Source organism: Condylura cristata, unplaced genomic scaffold (assembly GCF_000260355.1).
Source record: "Condylura cristata isolate star-nosed mole 26May11 unplaced genomic scaffold, ConCri1.0 scaffold00004, whole genome shotgun sequence".
NCBI lineage: Eukaryota > Metazoa > Chordata > Mammalia > Eulipotyphla > Talpidae > Condylura > Condylura cristata.
In genome coordinates this window covers 50157248-50179300 of record NW_004567105.1, presented here as the reverse complement: position 1 = coordinate 50179300, position 22053 = coordinate 50157248, and the positions used below count along the sequence as shown (strand labels likewise).

The 22053-nt window shown below is 40.0% G+C and overlaps 1 protein-coding gene across 2 annotated transcripts in view; it reads right to left on the bottom strand.

The window, feature by feature from the left end:
* ADAMTS9 (ADAM metallopeptidase with thrombospondin type 1 motif, 9) overlaps window positions 1-22053 on the bottom strand; it is a 162660-nt gene that overhangs the window by 75843 nt on the left and 64764 nt on the right. For both annotated transcript variants that reach the window (XM_004676000.2, XM_004676001.2), the window contains 10 exons: window positions 20157-20323; window positions 19936-20065; window positions 19213-19339; window positions 12897-13107; window positions 12291-12455; window positions 10522-10686; window positions 7299-7418; window positions 4428-4529; window positions 4124-4291; window positions 1273-1542 (listed from right to left, as the gene is read on the bottom strand). In XM_004676000.2, coding sequence (XP_004676057.1) covers window positions 1273-1542; window positions 4124-4291; window positions 4428-4529; window positions 7299-7418; window positions 10522-10686; window positions 12291-12455; window positions 12897-13107; window positions 19213-19339; window positions 19936-20065; window positions 20157-20323 — 1625 coding nt within the window. The remainder of the gene's footprint in view (window positions 1-1272; window positions 1543-4123; window positions 4292-4427; window positions 4530-7298; window positions 7419-10521; window positions 10687-12290; window positions 12456-12896; window positions 13108-19212; window positions 19340-19935; window positions 20066-20156; window positions 20324-22053) is intronic.

The following is a 22053-nucleotide window of genomic DNA, read 5'->3' as shown; positions in this document are numbered from 1 at the left end:
TCCCTGGTGGCGCAGCTGGTTAAAGCACTGCACTGAGAAGCTAAAGCCACTTCCGCATGAGTTCGATTCCCACCTGCCCCGGAGGAGACCACATGGCGTGGCAGACCTCTCCTGACCCGCCCGCTGCTCCCCTCAGCAGTGTACTTCCTTGATCTGCCTGTTCTGCTCCCCACTCTGTCTCTGGTGAAGTCTCTCACTGCCCCTGAGTCTCTGGCCTGTACCCCAGTTCTGTATGTACAAATAAATAAATCTTTAAAAAAAATATTAAATTATCTTCGGCTCTCCCTGGTGACGCAGTGGGTTAAAGCACAGCACTAAGAAGCTTAAGCCACTTCTGCATGAGTTTGATTCCCGCCTGCCCCGGAGGAGATCCACATGGCGTGGCAGACCTCTCCTGACCTACCCACTGCTCCCCTCAGCAGTGTACTTTGTTGATCTGCCTGTTCTGCTCCCTGCTCTATCTCTGGTGAATCCTCTCACCCTCTGCATCTCTGGCCTATACCTCAGTTCTGTATGAATAAATAAATAAATCTTTAAAAAATATATTAAATTAACTTCAAGGCCCCTGTAATTTGAAGGACAAAGATAGCAATAGGAAAAAAAGTAACTGTTGACTTTTATTAAGTTCTTACTGTGTGGCAGGCAGAGTGCAAAGTATTTAATTGCACCACTGCATTTAATTCTTCCAATGACCCTAGAAAGCTGGAATTATTCTTAACTATGACTTAAACAGGTAATGTCAACTGCAGCTCAAAGACCAGGGTATCTAAGACACCAATATCCTAAGATGGATAGAAATCTTCCTCAGAGTCTGTGTTCACAATCATTAGAGTTATGGTACTTCTCTTTTAAGTACAGATTTTTCCTGAAAGTAGTGTTTCCTCCTACTCTAGATCAATAATCTATGACTACAAATTAAATACCAACGGTGCACTCGGAGACTACACTACCTGGATTGCCACCAGAAGGAAAATTACTTTGAGTGTTCCCTTTAGGAAAAGTGACACTGTCCCTTTAAGCTGTCTACAGGTGAGAGCGGTCAGCTGCAGAAAGGATGTGATATCATCACTGGAACCTATCACCTAGCAGACAACAGCATGGGTCCATCCTTTTCAAGGACAACAATTAACCCAAACAAATGCCAATACAAAATAGGAATCTTTCATGAGAACAAAATGGCTCCAAAGGTGTTTCTAGCTTGTGTTCCCTCCAAATGCTACCTTAAGTGAAAGAGAAGAAAGCACATTAGGGAAAGACCTCGTATATACTCACTGCTCCCCAGGGGCCAGTCCTCCACTGGTTTCCACCGACCACATGGACGAGGCTTGGGTTTGCACTCCTGGGACGATAGTCCTCATTTTGGGAAGGGTGCTGAGCGGGACCACTAATTGGGGTCCTTTGAGGACATGGTGACATTGAACAGTCTTGGTCCATTTCTGGGATATAGTCTGGGTCACATTCGCTCTGACTGATCACATGGTCGCTGTAGTTGACACACACTACTTGCCGGGTGGCCCGACCTTGTCCACACGTCACGGAGCACTGTGGTGAAAGTTTGGAAAAGGAAGAGATAGTCATGTGGCAGTGACACATTTCTGAATGTGCATTTCCCATAGATAGTCCATAACTCATCCAGTGACTGAGCCCAAAAATCTTGGCAATCTCTTTGCCTCTTTCCTTTCATTCCTACCCTACATCTATTTCACTGAGAAATCCTGTCAGCTTAAAACTCACAATATGTCCCTGTTCCAGCCATGTCTCACCATCCCTGCTGTAACCTCCCAGTACATGTGATCACCTTCAGATACTGCAGATCCTGGCTCTGCTTACAGTCTTAAAGTGTCCCCCCAAAGACCCCAAGTTTGTTGTGCATTTATCACAAACCATGACTCTTGCAACTAATGTTGATTTGTCGGGTGACTTTTCAACTCACTTTGAATAATATCCAAAGCCCTAGACCCTTTATAATGTGGCCAATAGTTCCGTCTTGAACTAATCTATTATTCTCTAATCATTTAATTCTTGCCACATTGGTCTTACAGGTGTTTGATGGGCATGTCAAGATCCCCCCATCTCAGGGTTTTTGGACCTGCAAAATGTTTTGTTACATAACACGGACATTCATGGGTCCATTCCCTCATTTCTTTCTAGTGTGGTTCAGTGCAAGAGCAGGCCTTTTCTGACCAATCTGTCTGAAAGCACACACCATCTTTCTTCATGCCATTACATGGTTTGCCTTTCTTCTAGTACCTATGAATATCTCATTCATCATCTACTTCTTTATTTGTTCACTGCCTGGAACCTCCACTGGGATAATCACCAAGAAGGCAAGAATTTTATTATTTATTATTATATTATTTATTATTTTATTATTTCTGTAGTAAGCTTTGCAAACATCTGGTGTGTAGATAGATGGATGGACAGATGGAAACAAAATGAGTATTTGGAGGCTGAAAGCATGAGAATGAGATTATACACTATTGAACACCTTATTTGTGCTAAGCATTTAACATGTTTATCAAATAATCCTCTTGGCTACCTTATAAGGTAGGTGTTCTTTCTGGTCTCCTTTTCATCATTAGAAGAAGTAGATTCAAAGACTTTAGCCAGACTGCTTCAACATCATGCAGCTAGGAAATGTCAAAGGCTGCATTTTTGTACAAGTCTTTGAATCCATGCTTCAAATTTCATTTATAACTGATAGATTAATCTTTTATTCACTGATGGGCTTTCATCTGTCCTAAACTATACATTTTCTGGAATTTTCACAATACAGGAAGCTAGAGCTGCCTGAAAATAAAACGTCTTCCTCTGTTTATAAAATCTCACAGATGGCACTTGGAGTGTGCATAAGAGGCTGGGCCTACAGCACTGAATGAGGAGTCCCACTTCTTTGTGGGGCAGCCAAGAGTCAATGGACTTTAAAAGACCACAGGTTGCTTAAGCACTCAGACTGAAGGTTTCACTCCTCCCTTCTCTTGCTACTGTACCAACCTATTATATTCTGACATGACTTAAGAGGGCTTTCCAATCAGCCCAACAGGAAGGGTCTTAAGAAGATTGCAAACATAGTTTCATACTTTTTTTTTTTTTTTAAAGATTTATTTATTTATTCATACAGAACTGGGGTACAGGCCAGAGGCTCAGGGGCGGTGAGAGGCTTCACCAGAGACAGAGTGGGGAGCAGAACAGGCAGATCGATGAAGTACACTGCTGAGGGAAGCAGCGGGCGGGTCAGGAGAGGTCTGGCTCGCCATGTGGTCTCCTCCGGGGCAGGCGGCAGGCGGGAATCGAACTCATGCGGAAGTGGCTTCAGATTCTTAGTGCTGTGCTTTAACCCGCTGCGCCACCAGGGAGGGCCCATACTTTTTTTTTTTTTTAAAGTGCATTTCTGGGCCCTCCCTGGTGGCGCAGCGGGTTAAAGCACAGCACTAAGAAGCTTAAGCCACTTCCGCATGAGTTCGATCCCCACCTGCCCTGGAGGAGATCCACATGGCGTGGCAGACCTCTCCTGACCCGCCCGCTGCTCCCCTCAGCAGTGTACTTCGTTGACCTGCCTGTTCTGCTCCTTATTCTGTCCCTGGTGAATCTTCTCACCCTCCGCATCTCTGGCCCGTACCCCAGTTCTGTATGAATAAATCTTTTTTTTTTTTTTTAAAAAGTGCATTCCTTGGGCTCTCCCTCGTGGTATAGCAGGTTGGAGCACCGCACTGTGAGGCTAAGCCCAGCTGTGGTGGCTTCAGTGCAAGATCGTTCCCCACCCCAGAAGTGACCCATATGGCACAGCAGACCTCTCCTGTCTTGCCTGCTGCTCCCCTCAGCAGTGTACTTTGTCAAACTGCCTGTGGTGCTCTCCACTCTGTTTCTGGTGAATCTTCTCACTGCCCCCCACCTCTGTCTGTACTGTCTGTACCCCAGTTCTGAATGCATAAATACATAAATCTTTGAAAAAAGTGCATTTCTTGCATATATGTCTAAAACCCAAATCAGCTACATTTATGAGACATATGATAATTCCAATCACAAGCAAGTCAAATTCTAAAAGTATCAACTGATATTGGTACTATTCACCCCCGTACTGAGCATCCACACTCTCCCAATCTCAAAGATACCATCTACTTACAGGGCTCCAGTCCAAAGCCTTCCACTGCCCACAGGGAGTCACAGAACATTCTTCCTTTGCCACTGGTCTAGGCAGGGTGGCACAGGCACTTTCATCAGCCACAGAGCCATCCTCATCCCGGCAGCTGACGTATCTCATCCGGGTACCTTTTCCACAAGTAGCTGAGCACTTGGTGTTCAAGTAAAATAATGCAAACTGTTATTTGAAATAGTTGTGCACTGAACAGAAACCCACTTTCTATAGTCTTTCCAGAGAACTCTACCACCCCTCGCACCCTCTCAACTATCAGCATTCTATTTCTTACTGGTGTCCAAGACCCGAATCGCCACTGGGTTCTTAGTACACTGGGTGTGTTTCTCGCTTCCGGGGGAACTGGGGGTGGATGGCAAGATGGTAATTCACAATCCTAGATATGGGAAGGTGAAGAAAAAGCCAAAGTTACCCTTAATTCAATGCATATTTTAATGTCATGTTGTATAAAAATACCACGGGGCTCTCCCTGGTGGCGCAACACGTTAGATCACAGCACAGGAGAGCGCTCCACAGCCACAACAGTGCAAGTTTGAGCCCCAATCTGCGGGCTGACCCACCTGGTGCAGCAGACCTCTCCTGACCTGCCCACTGCTCCCCTCAGCAGTGTACTTACTTCATCAATCTGCCTGTTCTGCTCCCTACTGTGTCTCTGGTGAATCTTCTCATCCCCTACACCTCTGGGCTCTACCCCAGTTCTTAAATACATAAATAAATGAATCTTTAAAAATAACAATAAAAATACAAGGGCTAAGAATTTTAAGACCCCATATTTCTGTATGATTTGGACAAATCATATGGCACTGCTCAGTGTCAATTTTTAAACTGCAAATGGGATTTTAACCTTAGTCACTTTGTGTGATATCTGCTACATAAAGACCAGCTGGTTACTTAATGATTTTTTAAACCTTATTAATTACTTAGTCATGTAGAAAGAGAGAAAATGTTACAAAATGAAACCTAAGTTGGGAAAGAGCAGGGTATCCTTTAAAAGTATTAATTATGAGTATTTTTAAATTCTGAAAGTTGAATGATATTCTCCTCCTTTCAATTAGTTTCCATTAGTTTCCTAATCAGAATTTAGTAATCATGAACTTGGATTTTATGTATGTAAAGGTAACTCCCAGAGCTCTGAAGTTCAAATCTGGATATAAAAGTTGTGTTCAATATCCCTGTGTCTGGGATTTCTGTAATACTCTTCAATCACTCACAGACAATCCTATAATGAACTGAGATCATCCACATGTAGATAATATTCTCACTTTCACTGATGGGAAAACAGAAATACACAACTGCTCACATCATGTCCAACCTCAGGGATTAGCAAATATTCTTTGACTTAATGTCATAAATCAAAGCCTCAGACGCGCCAGGCAGGGTGCAAAGTCCTGGGACTTGGTGGCAGACTTCACTGAGGCATCCTTGACTTTGGGGAGCTTACAAACTGGGAAATTTTGTTCCTTGGTTCCAGACTTTGCTTGCTTCTCTATCTGTGGTCCAAGTAAAGCTATTGGGATCTTTTCCTACAGTGGAAAAATGACTGACAGGCTACCTTAGGAGCTGCTCAAGGCCAGTGGATAGCACAGAGAATGTAAGTATTGAATCTCTGAGTTTCGAGGACCTTACTTCATGCTGGTTTGGATGTCGCAGCTGACATTTCCCATTTATCATGTGGTGGTCTGGAACATTCCGATAAAGGAATAAAAATAAAGATGACACAAGTCACAAGTGGTGTTTGGCTAATTGATCAGCGTGACAACATGAACAACACTGCCACGTTCATTTAGTTTTTGGACACCCCTCATCCATCAACAACACATGTTGAAATGCACCAGACTGAGAGTGCTCAGAACCAAGGTTGGGCACAGTGTACTCAAATCCTGTCTTCAGCAGTTAGTAAATCTGATATGCAAAGCCAAGTGTTCTTTCTATATAAATGATGTCAAAATCAAGGCCCACATAGAGGAGTGTTTTGGTGGATTAATATCAGTTGACTCTCTTTAGTAAAAAGGTATGATGTGTGTATTCGTAATATGTATAAATACACACATATTACATGTACATAGAGACCTACATTGTATCTACATGTGTATATAGGCCGGCTTATTTATGTCATGGATTTGAAGTGTATGTAGCATACAACTATCATATAATCATAAAATACAGAATTTCTTAAGTTTCATATTGTCGATTAACTCTTACAGACTACCTTTGTTGATTTTGCTGAATTCTTGAATGTGCTGTCAAATTATAGTTATAGATACATGCTGAACAAGTGCAATTCTGACATGAATATTATCTACGATATTTTGCTTATGTTGAAGATAAGGGGAAAATGAGGAGTTAAAGATATATGTCAGAATTTCAACAATAACAGGAATGATTTCTTGGCTGAGCCAGAATATTTCCTTTCTCTTGTGTTATTTACAAAGTAATGGCTGCATCAGTGAAATCCTGATTTAAAGCATTTGCTAATTTCTCTGGCATAATAATCTCACTTCAGCCAATTTCAAAGTACCAACTTGATGCAGTGAACACAGAATTGGAAGAGATATACAGAGCTTACCATTGTATTGTGTTTCTACCACACAGACATGTATGCACGTAAACAATCCCAAACCTTAATAATAGTCAAGTGTAGGCAGATAATTAGAAAAGAAAGTTAGAAATATTTATCATCTTAATTTTAAATACCATCTACTTAACTGTAGGTTTATATATTCCATTTTAAGAATGACTATGTTAAACAATTAGCTTATGACATTCTTGAAAATGTATCAATCAACTCTTAACAGCTTAGTTGGTAAAAGCCAGCGTGGGCACGTTACTGATAGAACCTACGACACTGTCTGCTGAACTCTACATTGAAATCATCAAGGAAAGCATCAGATTTCAAGAAAACAAGCCCAAGCAATCAACCTTTGCCATCCATTAATAATCAGATTGAAACTAAAAACACTTCAAATAATCAGAGAAGAACAAAACTGGTACATCAAAATACTAGATTCAAATGTAAGAAATCAATAAATCTGCACAATTTAGTTAATTAAGTGATTTCTCTACTTACATTCTTACATGCCTGTGAGGGGACTTTAATTTAGCTACTAGGAAGTTGCTAATCACCTAGCTGAGGAAAGGAACTTACCTGCGTATCTGTGGGCCTTGCTGCGGCACTGCACTCACTGTCCTCCACCACGGACATGTAAGCCCCAAGAATGCATTTTACTGCTCTTAGCTGGTATCCCTGTCCACAAGTGACACTGCACTGGAGGAAAGAAATTTTTAAAAAGTAGACACTATCCAGTGAATTTCCTTACTTCCTCCACAATATTTGATAAAAGCAGAGAAAAAAATTACACTTTGTGATAGAAGCCAGATACAAATAGTGACATATGACCTCTGTAGGATTTTATTTATATACTTAGAATAAATAAATTCAGGGACATAGAAGTAGATGGTTGCCAGAGGGCTAAAGAGAAGGGGAAATGGGAAAGGAATTTCTTCGTGGGTATTTTGGGGTGATGCAAATGTTTCAAAACTAGATGGGAGACAATAATATAATATACATAGACATATTAAATGTATAATATAGATACATATTATATATACACATATTATATACATATTATACAATATATATGCATATTATACAAATCTATAATATATATAAACATATTAAATGCTTCTGACTTGTTCACTTTAAAATGGTTAATTTTTCCTAAAAAGTTTCTGTATAGTGAAAGAAATGGTAACAAAAATGAAAAGAAACCCTACTGAGTGGGAGAAAATATAGGCCCACCATATGTTTCCAACAAGGAACTGATATCCAAGATATCATACAAAGGACTCATACAACTCAAAAAGAAAACAAACAGTCCAATAAAAAAAAATGGGCATAGAACTACATAATTCTCCACAGAAAGCATACAGACTGTAAAGAGGCACATGAAAAAATGCTCATCATCACTAATTTGGGGAATGCAAATCAAGACCACAAATGGGATACCACTTCACATTTGTAAGACTAGTCTACCGTGAAAACACCAGAAACAACAAGTGCTGAAGAGGATGTGAAGGAAAGAGAAGCCTCCTACACTCTTGGTGGGAATGCAGACTGGCCCAGCTCCCTATAGAGTGTAGCATAGAGGTTTCTCAAAAAAATTAAATTAGATCTTCCCTATGACCCTATAATTCCACTCCTATGCAAAAGAATCAAAAATATTAATTTAGAAGGAAACTTGCACTCCCATGTTCACTACAGTGTTATGCACAATAGCCAAATTGGGAAACAACTTAAATGACCAAAAACAGGTGAATGAATCAACATATGGTATATATACACAATGGAATATTACTTGGCAATTAAAAAGATACACTCATGCTATTTGCTGCAACATAATTGGAGCTCAAAGTGATAAGCCTAAGTTAGAAGAAAGCTAATGCTTGATGGTGACACTAATATGTAGAATATAGAAAAAATAAAGGATTAGATAAAGACAAGCTCAAAAATTAACCCTTGAAAAATAACTGTGGAACTAAAGCATCCGGGGTGGAGGGGGAGGATAAAACAAGGAGAGAAGGAAGCATAGTGGATTATAGGTGGAGAAGGGTGAGTTGGTGGTAGGTGTTCTACAGTGATTACATCTGACGGGAATGATCCTGTTACCTCAATTAAAAGAATAAAAATAGGGCCTCCCACGTGGCACAGGGATTAAAGTCTCAGCACTATCAAGCTATCACTAGCTACTTTGGCATGAGTTTGATCCCCACCAGGGAGCTGATACACATGGTGCAGCAGACCTCTCCTGCTCACCTACTGCTCCCCTCAGCAGTTTATTTCAGTACATCTGCCCATTCTGAACCCCACTCTGTCTTTAGCGAATCCTCTCATCCCCTGTACCTCTGACCTGTACCCCAGTTCTTATATGTATAAATAACAACAAAAAACCCCAAATCTTTAAAAAAAGGAATAAAAATAAAATAAAATGGTTAGCTTTGAGTTTTACTTCAATTAAAAAACAGATGAAGTACAATACTAATGTTAGCAAAAATAATCAGAAGAAAGTCATAAATTTTTTAACATTAGTACTGCACATGGTATGTAGTTAAGCATGTGTCGGGTTTCTTCTTTATCCTAAAACACATTTTGCAAAATATCTCTGATGTACATGCATTATTCTTAAATAATAATGTGAAAAATAACTTAGTTCTGATGGCTCTGAATTGCATGTACAGTCACAGGAAGACCAAATCTCTGGCTTGGATTGGGTAAATGTAGACAGGGCTAAAATACAGGCTGTCACTTCTAAGGGTTACAGTCAAGTCTTACTAGTGATCCTGAGCGAGGGTTCTTCCTTTTGATATTCCTAAAAGTTATGCAGCTGTAGACCAAAAAACAAAGCCAATATTGAATGGTAGAAGTGGACTCCCTGTTTATTCAGTGGGATAAGACATCCTGACTGGCAATGTTGTCTAAAGGAGGGGATTCAAAGAACTGCTAATTTTTAATCATTTGTCTGTGATAGACATTGTGAAGGTGTACTAATAAAACTGCTCCCGTTGATCTCACATTGGAATTAGGGACATGAAATCTAGAGAGCCCTAGTAGCTCTCTACTAGGGAGTGGGAAAGTCATTCTTTAAGAGAGTATTAAGTGACAGCAGACTGCTGCTTTGCTTCTCCTGGGAACTCAGAGTGCCACTTAACTAGTACCCAGAATGCTTTTGTTTCTATATTAGGAAGAACTTAATTTCCAGAGTAGTGGCTTCTCAAATAAAGGCCAAAGGAAACTTTCATTCTCTTTCATAGTGGTTTAAATTAAGACTGGGACCTACAGACTAGGAAACTCAGAAGAGATTATTACAAAGGCAGTGTTTTTTCAACCTTTGATGCCAGCAATTTTGTTTGGAGAGGATGACTTATTTATAAGAGTGAGATTTGGAACTGCGGCACTGGGTGCCAAAAAAAAAAAAAAAAAAAAAAGAGAGAGAGAACATTCATAATTCCATGGGACATTATTCCCCCACTGACACTGGCCCTGGATCACATTGTGTAACAGGCCCATAGTGGCATGTGAAGAGATAACATTAGTCAGACTGGAGAGCTGCTGTGAATGTGCCCACAAACTCGTGTGCTGACACTTTGGCTTTAACCCATGGGCGAAGACATGTGCGGGTCTGCAGAGGAATAATCAGCTCCAGGAAGGTGAGGAAGGTGAGTGGGAAAAGGGTCGTGGAGCCCCATGTGTGACCAGAGGCATGGGGGTACAATGACACCCCTGTGAGGTCCCCCAACTGGAATGCTCCTCCACTAGCCCTCTCCAGATAAGAAGGAAAGAATGTAGTTAAGAACTTTATCATTCAAAATACCTGTCCCCAGGGACCTGCCTGCCAGGACGCACATTCTGGCTGCTGACAGGTCTGCGTGGAGGTGGGCTTGGTCTCAGGATCACAGATTCTTTCGTTCAATCGATCTTCGCCAAACTGACACCAGACCTGGCGGTGCTTATGCCCTTTTCCACAGGTGACCAAGCACTGTAGTAAAAAGCACAGTCCGTCAAGAGCATTTCTGAACAATGTGCTAGGGTCCCTGGGGGTGACTCACTGATCAGCAGGAACAGGTGTGATCTTTTCCCACTGCAATTCCTGTCTTAGCCATTTGTAAATACATCAAGGTTCATTTGTCTTCATTCATTCATTCATTTCACTCATTCTGTATTTAAGAAGGTTCTAGGCTAGCTTCAAACAGAATGATCTCAATACCTCCCACCTCTGAAACACTGATTAGCTTTGTGAACACAGGAGTTACATGTGGGAAATTTATGAGTAGGCACACCTGGAGTTTTAATCACAGCCATCCAAGGCTCCCGAGCCAAACAATCTCTCTGTACCTCAATTTTATCATCTATACAATGGGGATAGCTAGAGTGACTAGTGCAAAGAACTGAAATGACAATAAATGAGTAACTAAACTAAATGAGAAAAATCCAAAGAAACTGCTTAGCACACATTTATTTCAGGAATATTAAATATAATCTTTATTATTATCCATGTTAATGGCAGGACATTTGAAAATCGCAGAAAAAAATAAAAACTACTAATGATCCAAATTTCCCACTTGCCAGGGATAATAATCATTGTTAACATTTTGCTATATTTCTTCCCAGTTTTTAATCTAGGGGCTGTTGAATCATACTGAATTTATAGTTTGATATTCTCTGCCCAAATTTTGTGAAGCATGCATGTAAAGATTATTTAGATAACTTACAATGATACTTTGGTATTAATTAAGTTCAATGTAAATCCTCAATACCTGCTATCACCTTTATTTTCAAGCGACCATGGGAGTTTAAGCTAAGACAATTGGTTAATAAAACAAAAGCATTATGTTTGTCGTTAGTTTGCACAGGAATCAGACCCTGGTAACCACATATGCTTGTCTGACACTCAGGGCATTAACAGTATCCCTTTATAGATTCACTTTTTTTTTTTTTGACATTGAAAGTAAACAGCTAATATTGTGCTTACATGGATAAGGGAATACCTACAGAAGCTGGAGCAGGGAAAACCTGGTCTTTCCCAACCATTCCTCACTTGGCTCGTAGGAAGGATTTCTGCTCCCCTTCTACTTGTTCCTTATTAAGGATAGTGCAAAGAATCACCCACTTGGGGGGAATCTTACTGGCCTTTGTTGATAGCAAGTGCTAAAACTGTACCATAAAGTGAGAAAGAGCCTCCACTTTCTTTCTCTAGTTGCCCTGGAGCTACCTGTGCTAATCAATGGGGTATTTGCCTTTTTCTCCATTGGGTAAGGAGCAAGAAAGGCATAAATCTGAAATACTCAGACTGGTGTTTTCTGTTTTCACCAGCAATTGAGTAAGTTTATGGCAACTTAGCAAGGGCCTCACAGGAGAGCAGGCAAGGAACCGGAACTTCAAAATCACCAACAGAAACAGCTATGGCAGGTGATCAAGCCAATACTCTGGCGCTGCTAAGCTTGTCAGTGGACTCAGCAGCAGCAGGTAGATGACTGGAAATGTTTCTTCAAGGGAAGGGAAGAGAAAGCTGCAGTAGGGCTAACCTTGAACAGAGTAGGGGAGACTCATTATCAGAGGATAATAACAGCCCTCCCATCTCACCTCTGACCAGTCTCCCGATTTCCACTGTGGACAAGAGAACTCATTGCACCTCTGAATGGTGACTTTCTCTTGATGTGTGCATTTACTGTCATCCAGGACATCATTTCGGGTGTTAACACAAATAGCCCTTCTTCTCTGGGATCCCCCATCACAGCTTTTAGAACACTGAAAGGATAAAAAACAAACTAAAGTCATTGCTGAATTTCTTAAGCAGCTCACAATCCTGGTTTTGTTGGCTTGTCTCTTCCAACACTTAAGAAACAACTACCTCTAGGCAAGGTCAGTTATTTCTGGGGTATCTGTTCATGTAGACTGATTTATTTGCCAAGTTTTTATTGAGTTCTATTTCTTGTGCCAGTGAAGTGACATAAAAAAAACAAAATTGGAAATGACCTGTAGAGTATAGAAAAAGTGATCGGTTGATTTGTTCCACTACTCCCAAATTTCCACATGTCACATCCGTGTCAGACATCACAAATCAATCATGGTAGTTTTTTCTCCAAAGCCTACATTAAATTGGGCTTCTTAACGCAGCCTGCCAGGACCAACATCAATGAATGAAATGTTGCATCCAAGAAAACGCATTTTGAGTGGGTATCAACTTACTTCAGTCCAAGCAGAATAGCGCCAGCCTCCTGTGTTACATTCTCCTGAGCACTTTTCCTGGGTGCTGGGTTTGGGGTGACTGCTACAATAACTGTCATCAACCTTCTCAGTCTTCCCATCTAGTCTGCTGTACCTGGCACAGTAGACTTCTAGTGTGCGGTAACCCAAGCCACACTGGGCACTACATTCGCTCCTGCTAGCGACATGCCACCTATGTATAAACAATGGGGAGAAGACAACATTTCAGTTATATTTCTCTTATCTAAAAAGAGTAGAAAGAGTTGAGGTCATTTTTCTTCTTTAATTTAAATACCATGAACCCAGAGTCACAGTTACTGAAATCCAATTTTAAACCATCTTAGTCATAGTCATGCAGTTTTCAAGGCTGCTCGTGCATATGGCAGTCATAGAGAGATAGTGAAAGAGTCTATCACTGTGAAGATTCTCTTCTGATACAGTTAGTATGAAATTCAAACATCAAAAAAGAAAACACACACACACACTCATTCAACAAAAAAAGCAATTTTATATTTAAAAAGTTCAAGGAGGCCCTCCCTGGTGGCACAGCGGGTTGAAGCACAGCACTGAGAATCTAAAAGCCGCTTCCGCATGAGTTCGATTCCCGCCTGCCCCGGAGGTGACCACATGGCGCGGCGACCTCTCCTGACCCGCCCGCTGCTCCCCTCAGCAGTGTACTTCGTCGATCTGCCTGTTCTGCTCCCCGCTCTGTCTCTGGTGAAGCCTCTCACCGCCCCTGAGCCTCTGGCCTGTACCCCAGTTCTGTATGCATAAATAAATAAATCTTTAAAAAAAAAAAAGTTCAAGGAACTCAGCATTTCATTCATCAACTAGGTTGCTTTTAACAACCACTGATTGATTCTCATCATTAAAAACTCCTTCATATGTGGGCCTGTGCCAGTGAATATTCTGTGAATTGATAAAGGAATGAATGGGTTGGATGGCCATTATGAATTTCAAGTGTGTTGAACTTTAAGTATATTATTATCTGTGAATGAAGACTAAGCTCCTTGAAGCCTATACAGCCAATTCCCTGCAATTTCAGAGCAGTCTTAATCATATTACAAAACTGAGAGGAAGGACCAGATACTTATCACATACCCTCTGCCACCAACAAGCACAGGCTTACCTATTATCAAGATCTACCAGGGTAGGTATATTTGTGATCATTGATGAACCTACATTGACTTATCGTTACCATCCATATTAAACGTTAGGGTTCACTTGTAGTGTTTTGTATTTGATGTATTTGAACAAACATGTTGTGACATGAATCCATCATTATTGTATCATATGGAGTAATTTTACTGCCCTAAAATTCCTGTGTTTTCACCTACTTATCTTTCACCTCTCTCATATTCTCATATACACCTTTTTTTAAAGATTTATTTATTTATGCATACAGAACTGAGGTGCAGGCCAGAGGTGCAGGGGTGGTGACAGTATTCACCAGAGACAGAGTGGGGTGCGGAACAGGCCGACTGAGGAAATACACTGCTGAGGGGAGCAGCAGGTGGGTCAGGAGAGGTCTGCTGCACCATATGGGTCACCTCTGGGGTGGAGATCAAACTTACGCTGAAGTGGCTTGAAGTGAACTTCTTAGTGCTGAAATGAACTTCTTAGTGCTATGCTTTAATTCGCTGCACCACCAAGGAGGGCCTGATAGACACTTTTAAAACTAGTTTTGAGTCTATAAATCCTTGTCACCTTGTGTCCCTATTATTTACAATGAGCTTTTGGTGGTACAGAGTGCTCAGTGGTTCTTTGAGTGCCCCAAGAATATAGTCCATGCTTCTTTTTAATGCTACAACTTATGAGAATAAGTAAATAGATGGGTGTGAAGCATAATTTGTTGATTACAGTTAGCAATCCAAAAAGGACAATTTCTTTATAATCTTCATGTATTATGAATTCATAACTCTCTCTGCATCAATTCTCTCTTAATTCTTTACTCAGAAATTGGGTGAGCAGAATAACAATGCCTAGGAACTCTTCCACCTACACCTGTTTGGGGAAGGACTCAGGTGAGAAAGTGGAGGACTAGCCATGTGCTTCTATTCTTGTCTTGTAATTTCTCACAAAAAGGACAGAATTGATCTCTACCTTAACATTTGGCATGTAAAGTGAGCCACCGAGATTTTCCATGAAAGTGCCATAGTATTTTGGGGATTTTGTTCTCACCGGAACACGTTAAATGAGGGATTGTAAAACAAAGCTTTATCTCATCCTGTCAAAGTTTAATCTGAGCAAACTCTCACTTCCCTAAGGAAGTGAGGCAAAAACCTGTATCAATTCAACAGAGACATCTGGAACTTTCATCTGCCTTTTGATTCTTGGCTACCTTCTCTTTGCCTCATCACCATTTCCTTGAGAAAAGGTTATTTCCCATGCTGGATCAAGAAGGCAGGAGTCCTGTCTCCACCCCAGATCTTGGGCTGGAAAAGTAGAATTTCTCTGATAGTCATACAACCCTCAGAATCTGAGCAGAGACCTTAGAGGAGTGTACAGCAGGGTTTCAGCACTGCCTGAGGAAAGTCCTTGCCAAAATGATAGCCTCTGCCATGTTCTTTCCATGGGAGTATGTTTTGAATCCATCCAATTCACACAAAAAAATGATATTTTCATACTATATTTCAGAAAAGTGCTAAAAAGTGAAAAGAGAAAACATGTAATATGTCTGTGGGTGTGTTGGTGGTTATGGGATTAGATAATTTCAGGAACTACTGAATTGAGTAGGTTCTCTGTCACTGAACTCAGGGCTTTCAGAAAGTTAATCAGTATTGTGAATCTCCACATGGGGTAAACATGACTGGTAAGGTCACTCAAACTATACTGCTTCGCTACAGATCGTCTCACGGACTAGTGTTCCACAAACATACTTTGGGAAAAAGAATGTGAGAGGCTGACCAATCAGCACTAATCCTCTCTCCAGTCTTTTAGTTTTGCACACAGCTACCTGGCAACAATTAGTATAAATCTCAATTACAGCCACTGTGGGCTGGACAGAGAATACAGAACACCAATTTTTGGGCTTTATTTGTATCTCAGTATGTTTTTTCAGTACAACTTAATTTTTCAAGCAATGTAGAAAAGTGCAAATGATATAAGTTTGTATGTTGACAAATAAACAAGAACTTTTGTTTAATTTAAGACATGAGCATGAACATTTTAATAAGCTAATCCTAAATTCCTCTTTTATTCCTTTTCATTTATAAATTTTTACCCCTAAATTTTGTCACTTCTACCAGAGATATGTCTATTAAAAGACATGACAACAATCCTTTCACCTTCCTTTCTCCCATCAGTCATAGACTGAATTGCTGTCCTCCTTTGGCCTCAGCAGAGTTTAAATATTTTAAAATGTTTTTTAAAAAGATGTCTTTCTCCAAATGGGAGATTGGGCACAACATCTTCGATATTCCTGCTATATAAAACAAAAAGTTTCAAGACGTGGTGTCACCTAGTTATTTTGAAATGCCTTTTAATAAAAACTAGAGGATGAGTTACAGAGTTCAGACCAGAGTGAGGTGCAAGCTCAACACTTTCAGGTAGGTCACTTAGCCTCACAAAATCTTAGTGTCATCTGTGAAATGCTTCAATTTCACAGAGCTAATGGGTAGATTCAATACGGGAAGGCATGTGTGGCATTTAAAACACATGAGAGGAAATCAAGAAAAATAGCTGCTCTCATATAATTCCACATAAGCCCATAACACAAAGTTTGAGTAAAGAGCTAACTGAGGTTTCCATGAATTTGAGGTTACCTTTGTATGTATTTCATTTTGTAAAATATCTTTAATTTTTGGTTTACATCTGAAATTTCCAAAGCAGGCAAAGCTTTGGAGAACATCACCTTAGACAGAATCATCACAAACTAAATGGCGGCTTACTGTGAATCTGTTTGAAGTGAAAAATATTAGTTTTTCACTAATAGGAAAAGGAACAGCTCAAACATTATCTCTGCCCTCAAACTGGTGCTCCTTGGGTGAACTTTTAACAGGTCTTTAGAATCATTTATTTTTTTATAATCACTTCCTATTACTCAAAATGCTCTGTAGGAACTTGCCTTCCTTGTGATTACAAGAGCACGCTTAGTGCTCCAGGCAGGACCTTCACAATGACTGCATTTCTCCTCTGAGACTTTGCCAGCCCGATTCTGATTCTGCCAGTGGGGAAATGACAGCTAATGGGACTCAAGTAAGGCAGGGAACAGGAATGGGGCAGAGAACTCCTGGGAGTTATTTTTCTTTTCTTTTCTCTTTAAAGACGGTGAGCGGATTCACTAGAGACAGAGTAGGGTGCAGAAAAGGCAGATCAATAAAGTACAATGCTTCGGGGAGCAGCAGGAAGGTCAAGAGAGGTCTGCTGCACCATGTGGGTCACCTCCAGGGCAGGGGATTAAATTTGCACAGAAGTGGCTAGCTTGCAGTGCTGCACTTCAACCTGTTGCGCCACCTGGGAGGGCCCCGGGAGTTATTTTTCTTCAGAAAGCTACGCAGAATAAATTCAATGAGTATCACTCACCATTTCGATGAGTTCAAAATAAAAATACTTTCTTTTTAAAGTTTAAGACTATAGGTCCCAGGGCCAGACAGACCATATTTGAATCCTTCACTAAAGAGTTGTGTGAACTTGGGCAATTTACATTTCTCAGTCTCTATTTTGCATATTCATGATGAGAGAATAATATCACTATTCATGTCATTGTGTTGTTTGAGAATGTAATTAAATATTAGTTTTATAGGTAAATATTAGTGTATGCCCTATATTAAGTAATGGGATAATACATCAATTATATTAATATAGTAAGATTTTATATATATATGTATATATATATATATAAAGATAATATAAATAACTATATAAGAATATTATGTTGTTAAAAATAGGTCTTAGTAAATATTTGCCTCTTATTACTTTCAGAGTAGTTTTCTCTCCCACAACATCAACAACATTGATATTTACTACTCTTAGCTGATTATTAATTATTAATAACATGTTATTTTCAGTGATAATATGCTATAGAGTTAATCTGAAAATGTTACTTTTCCTAATTTATTGAGGTCATGCACAAGGACTCTCCACCAGCTTCATGTTTTCCCCCTACATTTTAATGATAAATTAAGTTCAGCAATTAGCTAAGATTTTTCTGAAAAGATATTAGCTCTAATATAATTTAAGTGGCTGAAGCAATGCGTCATATGCCCACTCTAACAAGAATTAGTACTACCTAGTCTAAATGACTGCTTTTTAATATCTTATTTCTTTTTTTCTTTTACTTTCCATAATAACTTCTTTCAATGCTTTCTGGCCAATGAATGAATAAGGTAACACTGAGCGGTGGGGTGGAAAGAGCTTTGTCTTTGAATCAGAGTCTTCAGTTTATGACTGGCAAGCATGTGGCACTCCTGCCATTTATTTCTTATTTCCATGACAGACATGACTAGCTGATGCCAGAACTTATCTCTCAGAGCTTCTAGAGAGACTTAAAATTGTCACCCCTGCACTACAGACTACCAGTACTCTTGACAGGATTCAGTATGGTTGGGGAAAAAACTGCAAAATGCTGACATATTCACTTACTACTTAGAATAGTGAACTTTTATCAAGTTCTTGTACCACTTTATGGAGGTATCAGCTCATCATACTTGCTGACATTTGGAATACACAAAGCACCTCTCCTTCCCCACTAACTAATACACAAGAATGATACAATCAAACTTGCAGGTAAATAAGAAAGCTTCCGAATTTCCTGTCCATCAACCATTTTTTGTTTCAAATTTCATAATTTCTAAAAATACATAACTGTATGCCTATCTAGACATCAGCATATAGATTTTTTTTTCCAGTTGCTTCCATGACTGCCTAAGTGCTCTGAGCTTGATCTGCATGACAATTCTTCCCCTGGTACACACAGTCTGGGTAGATACAAAACATTATTATGAACAATCAAGTTTTCTTTTTCTTTTGACTTTCAAATCAAAGTTTCATACAAGAAGTGATTCAATCACAGTAATACTTATGCAGTAAGTTGTAAAGATTAAATGCGAACTTTCTTTGCAGGAGCCACATACCCATAGTGACTTAATTCTTAGGAGAAAAGCAAGAAATGTGGGCATATGTCTTAGATAATTATTTTCAGAAGGAAGGGAAAACTGGTTAAAGTTTACTTCACAGAAACATAAGAGAATGAACAACCCACATGAAGAGCCCTCCTTTGGCTTTTCACTTGTGCAGGGACCCCCTCCAACATCCTCACAACTCAGTAGTAAAACCCATGAGGAAACACTGGCCTCACCTCAGGTCACAGTCTGTGCCGCAGGGCTCAGTGATAGGTCCTGGCTGGGGCAGCTGGTCACATCTTTGATCTGAAACTGTAAGCTGATCAGACTCCCTGGTGCAAACAGGTCTTCGTTTCCTCTCCCCTGAGGGAGAAAAATAATTAGGCAGGGAAAGCAATCTATTCTATTTTCACTGCAGAGTGGCAATTTTTTTTTTTTTTGATAAATAAGTAAATATTTTCAGTTTGGGGGCTACTTGGCTTCTAACACAACTACTTGACTCTTCCATTACTGATCAAAAGCAGCTGCTCCACAGACAATGCTTAAATGAAAGAACCTGATGAAGTCCCTGGACTCACAAATACAGAGAACCAATCAGGTATTTGCCAGAGATGGAAGGGACGATGTGAAAAAAGCAAAGGCGATTGATAGGTACAAACTTCCAGCTATCAGTAAGCCCTGGGGATGTCATCCCAGCAGAGTGATGCTAATTGCTATCACTATACTGTGTATTTGAAAGAGGATAGATCTGCAAAGTTCTTATGGCAAGGAAAAACTAACTACAAGTGATGATGGATATAAACTAGAGTTATCATGGTGATCATTTTGTAATATACATATATTTCAAATAATTATGTTCTCTACTGGAAATGAATATAATGTTATTGTCCATTCTTTAGCAGTAAAACAAACAAACAAGAAGAACTTAAATTCCCAAAATTTGATCTAACAGCAGATACCTTGGCAGGGTTTGCTGCAGGCTTGCCAGGGCCCGTGACTGTTCCAGTAAAACTGCTGGGGTTTGTCATCAATTGGAACATTGAAAGAATAGCGTACATCAGGGTTGTATAACTTTCCCACCGACAACACCTGGGGTGTGCACACAAAACGAAGACCAGGTTTGTGGGCTGGGGACTCCAAGTGGAAGAAAAGCATGCTGGGATCACCACCCAGCTTTTACCTGCAGCAAAAGCTCCTCATCAATGCGATCTGTGGAGTTAATTCTTTCCACGACATTGTCGGACCCACTGTATTCGATCACAGCATTCCCAACACGGATTTCTCTTTTAGACATGGTAACAACAAAGTCTCCATTTAGCAAGAATTCACCTTTACTGCTTGATAAAGCTGTTGATAAGAAAAGAGAATTTACCCATCTGCCATCCATGACTTGCCACTTACAACAGCAAAAAGCACTTGGACAGTCAAGAGTCAGAATGCCAAGAATGTGAGCTTTGCAGTCACAAAGGCCTGGGCTCGAATCTTAGTTTTCAGCTGTGTGGCCTTGGGAACCACTTTCTCTCTCTCCATCTCCATTTTCTTATTTCTAAAATGGAGATTATAAACATTTGCTAAAAATTAGGTGACACATACTGTAAGGATTTTAAGTAGTTTGGGTTTGTTTCAAAGTCCCATGGTTATCGAGCTATAGTGTTAAGATTTAAAAATACATGTCAATGAAATGAGTGCTTGCAAAATTGGCTCATGCACAAAGATCCTTCTCTATATTAGAATTATTTGAGCCTACCACACCTTTGTTCATTTACTCCTTTTGACAGATTTTGAAATTTGAAAATCCTTGGCCAATACATACTCCATTGTCTTTTTTTGATGTAATCCACTGCAGTAGCCCAACTTCAGCCTGACCCAATGACCTCTGCCTCTTAGTTTTCACATTCTGTGTTTCACTATTTGCTGTGTATGGTTTTCACTTCCTGTGTCATCCCTCCGAGTGTTGGCTGTGTAGTCACTTGTGATATTGTGGAAATGACAGAGTATGACTTGCAAGGTCAAGTCAAAGCTACTAGTTGACCTGGCTTTAATCCTTGAATCTCTGGCTTTGGAAGAAGCTGCTGCCATGCTGTACAGAGACGCAAGGAGCCCAACTGAGAAATCTCCTGCAGACAGCCACAAACAACTCAAGCCTTCACCCTCAGCACCCAGTGAGGCATCTGGGAAGTAAATCCACCAGCCCCAGCCATGTTTTTGGAATCCATCATAGCCATGACTGGAATCTTGACCATCACCTCATGAGAGACTTCATACTAGAAACACCTATCTATGCTGCTCCCAAGTTCCAGACACACAACAACTGGGAGATGCTATATATTTTTGTTGTTCTAAGTCACTAAGTCTTGAAAAAAATTGCTGTACAGTTAAAAAGGGTGAACGCATCTAACTAGACCGTTCTTTAACCACTGTAACCCTCTCCCACTGTCAACTCAGACCTCATACTTCCTATCCCTTTTCAACTTTAAGTTTTCTCCCAAATAAGAGTATAGGCCCCATGAAGGCAAGATTTTGGAGTTTTTATTCAAGATGATCTGTCAGTTTCTGACAGCATACATGGTAGTGCTCAGTAAGTTCACTTCTTGGGAGAATGAATGAATCTACTGCAGATTTGATAAATATTGAAGCAATCAGTAAAACTGAAAAAGGAATATTGGAGAGCTGCTTGAATCCAGTGTAAAAATGATGAGCCAATCAGGTTCTGACAGAGTTAGACCAGTGAGAAATGGAAGAGAGGGAGGCGAAATTGACAAGGAAGAGGAGATGACAGCTGCTTCAGAAGTAATAATTTATTAACATGTCAAAAGAGACTACTGGGAAAGTGAATAAAGTTTCAGAAAGTTTTATAAAAATGATTTCCTTTCCTATTTATTTCTATGTTTGAATTTTAAGGAAGAATACTGCTCCATTATCATATGAGTACACTGGCAAATATAAGTAAAAATACTTATCAATTGTTGGATTTCCATTCTAAAGATGGAGACATGACTGAAATTAAACCATGATTCTGTTAAGTATGAGAAAACAGATGTATTTTCATATTTTGTGATTGATTTTCCAAGAAAAAA